This window comes from Palaemon carinicauda, chromosome 22 (assembly GCF_036898095.1).
Source record: "Palaemon carinicauda isolate YSFRI2023 chromosome 22, ASM3689809v2, whole genome shotgun sequence".
Taxonomy (NCBI): Eukaryota; Metazoa; Arthropoda; class Malacostraca; order Decapoda; family Palaemonidae; genus Palaemon; species Palaemon carinicauda.
In genome coordinates this window covers 67,950,668-67,953,167 of record NC_090746.1, presented here as the reverse complement: position 1 = coordinate 67,953,167, position 2,500 = coordinate 67,950,668, and the positions used below count along the sequence as shown (strand labels likewise).

At 31.4% G+C, this 2,500-nt stretch overlaps 1 protein-coding gene across 1 annotated transcript in view; it reads right to left on the bottom strand.

Moving 5' to 3' along the window:
- The window catches only part of LOC137616126 (carcinine transporter-like), a 40,258-nt gene that overhangs the window by 14,458 nt on the left and 23,300 nt on the right, over positions 1-2,500 (bottom strand). Inside the window, 1 exon segment of the mRNA XM_068345802.1 lies at positions 911-1,065. Coding sequence (XP_068201903.1) covers positions 911-1,065 — 155 coding nt within the window.

Sequence of the window (2,500 nt, the reverse complement as noted above, 5' to 3'; positions counted from 1 at the left end):
ATACATACCCACATCTATATATATATATATATATATATATATATATATATATACAGTATATATATATATATATATATATATATATATATACAGTATATATATATATATATATATATATATATATATATATATATATATATATAGATAGATAGATAGATAGATAGATAAATAGATAGATAGATAGATCGAAAGATAGATACTGTATATACAAATATGTAATATATATACAAACACACACACACACATATATATATATATGCACATATATTACATATTTGTATATACAGTAGCTATCTTTTAACTATCTATCTATCTACACACACACACACACACACACATATATATGTGTATATATATATATATATATATATATATATATATATATATATATATATATATATATTACATATTTGTATATACAGTACCTACCTTCTATCTATCTATCTATCTATCTATAAATATAATATATATATATATATATATATATATATATATATATATATAAAAGTGTGTGCATATGTGTATATTGTATAATATACGTTTATGTATGTGCGCATATATATTTACAAGCAGAATATGTATCTGTAGGTTATCTAAAGCGATGCACTATCAGCCTTGAAGATTATGATAAATGCAGAATTTCAGTATGAGTTTTTGGGAATGGCTGCTATTTTCAAAGATAGATAAAATGGAATAATAATAATAATAATAATAATAATAATAATAATAATAATAATAATAATAATAATAATAATAATAATAATAATAATAATAATAATAATAATAAACTTTAGCCTTCTGATGAAAATCAACTAATAAAGTAGCATATAAGTATATTACAAATAGCACCAAAACTTGTACAGACCTTTGCAAAAATTAAACCAGTTACAGCAAAGAGTGAGCTACTTACAGATAATAAATGGGATTTGGTAAATGGCAGGTACAGTTAATCCCACGAGGAAGCGACAGGTGGTCCATACCCAAAAGGTGGGGGCAAAAGCAGTGATGAACCCAAACACCTGTTCGATGGCCAGACACACAAGAAATGAGATCCGACGTCCGTATCTGTCCGGTAGAAGAATAATGATGATGGAATGGTAACCAAAAGATGCTTTCAAGAACTTTCTTAATCTCTGCATGGAGAAAATAATATTGATTTAGAATAAATTGAGACATCTAATCAGTGAAGAACTAAGCCATTTAACTGGGAGAATTAAAAGGCTAGTTTGTGTGCTCCACTCTGCTGAATGTCCACAAAATAACATAGGTTTCTTCATCTCTTTATATGGGAAAAAAATTATTTTAGACTAAATTGAGATATCTAACCAGAAGAGTACTAACCCCTTTACCTGGGAGAGTAAAATGGCTAGTTGGTATATCCCACTCAGGTGAATTTCCACAAAACAACACATTTTTTCATCTCTTTATAAGGGAAAAAATGTTTTCTTAGATTAAATTGAGATATCTAATCAGCGAAGAACTAAGACCTTTAACTGAGAGAATAAAATGGCTAGTTGGTATCCATACTCTGCTGAATTTCCATAAAATAAAACCATAAATTTCCTCACCTCTTTATAAGGGAAAAATATTATTTTAGATTAAATTGAAATATCTAATCAGTGGAGCACCAACCCCTTTACCTGGGAGAATTAAACAGAAATTTCGTCAATCAGTGGAGTTCATTGGCTTGTTGGTATGCCCCAATCTGTTTAATTTCCACAATATAACGAGTGGGTCTTAAGAGGCTGTTTGATACTCCTTGTTTGAGGGAGGTCATTCGTTTTATGGCTGAGAGATGAAAAACAAAATTTCGTCTCAACCATAAAACGAATGACCTCCCACAAACAAAGAGTATCAAACAGCCTCTAAGACTATTCTACATTCAAGCAATTCGATCCCACGTCGACTATGCCGCACCCACACTCACCTCACTGACTGGAACTCAAAAACCCTCTCTAGAAGTTGAACAAAACAACGCTATGAGACTCATCAGCGGCTCTCAAATGTGGACCAGACATCTCCTTGACTATAACACATAATCAAAATTTTACTTTTATAATTTGCTCTAATATTTTGGGGTACAGGAATGTTTATTCCACCTTTTCTCTACCATTCACATCCGCTAACCAATTTCTCTTTTTCAGCACTCTATTACTCAAGATGAAACTTCATACTATTGATCACCCTAAAAACTTAAGCTCAAACTACAAAAGAAGTTTTTTACTCCTATACAAATATCTCTAACTAAACTTTTCCCCATTCCTTCCCAAGCCCTTCTACTCGTCGGGACTTACTACTGTACCTCTTTCTCTCCAACTGAACGACGGGAGCCAGTGGGTTCTTATGAGAAGGATGCCTCCTCCCCTCCCACCTTCTCCCCTTCCCTTTGACCTAAACGGGGCTAGGGAGCCTCTAAAAATGAGGAAAGCCAATTGAAATTGAATAAAAGTTGCTGATTATCTTTGTCCCATACCATATCCCAAACCACCTACAAATAAAA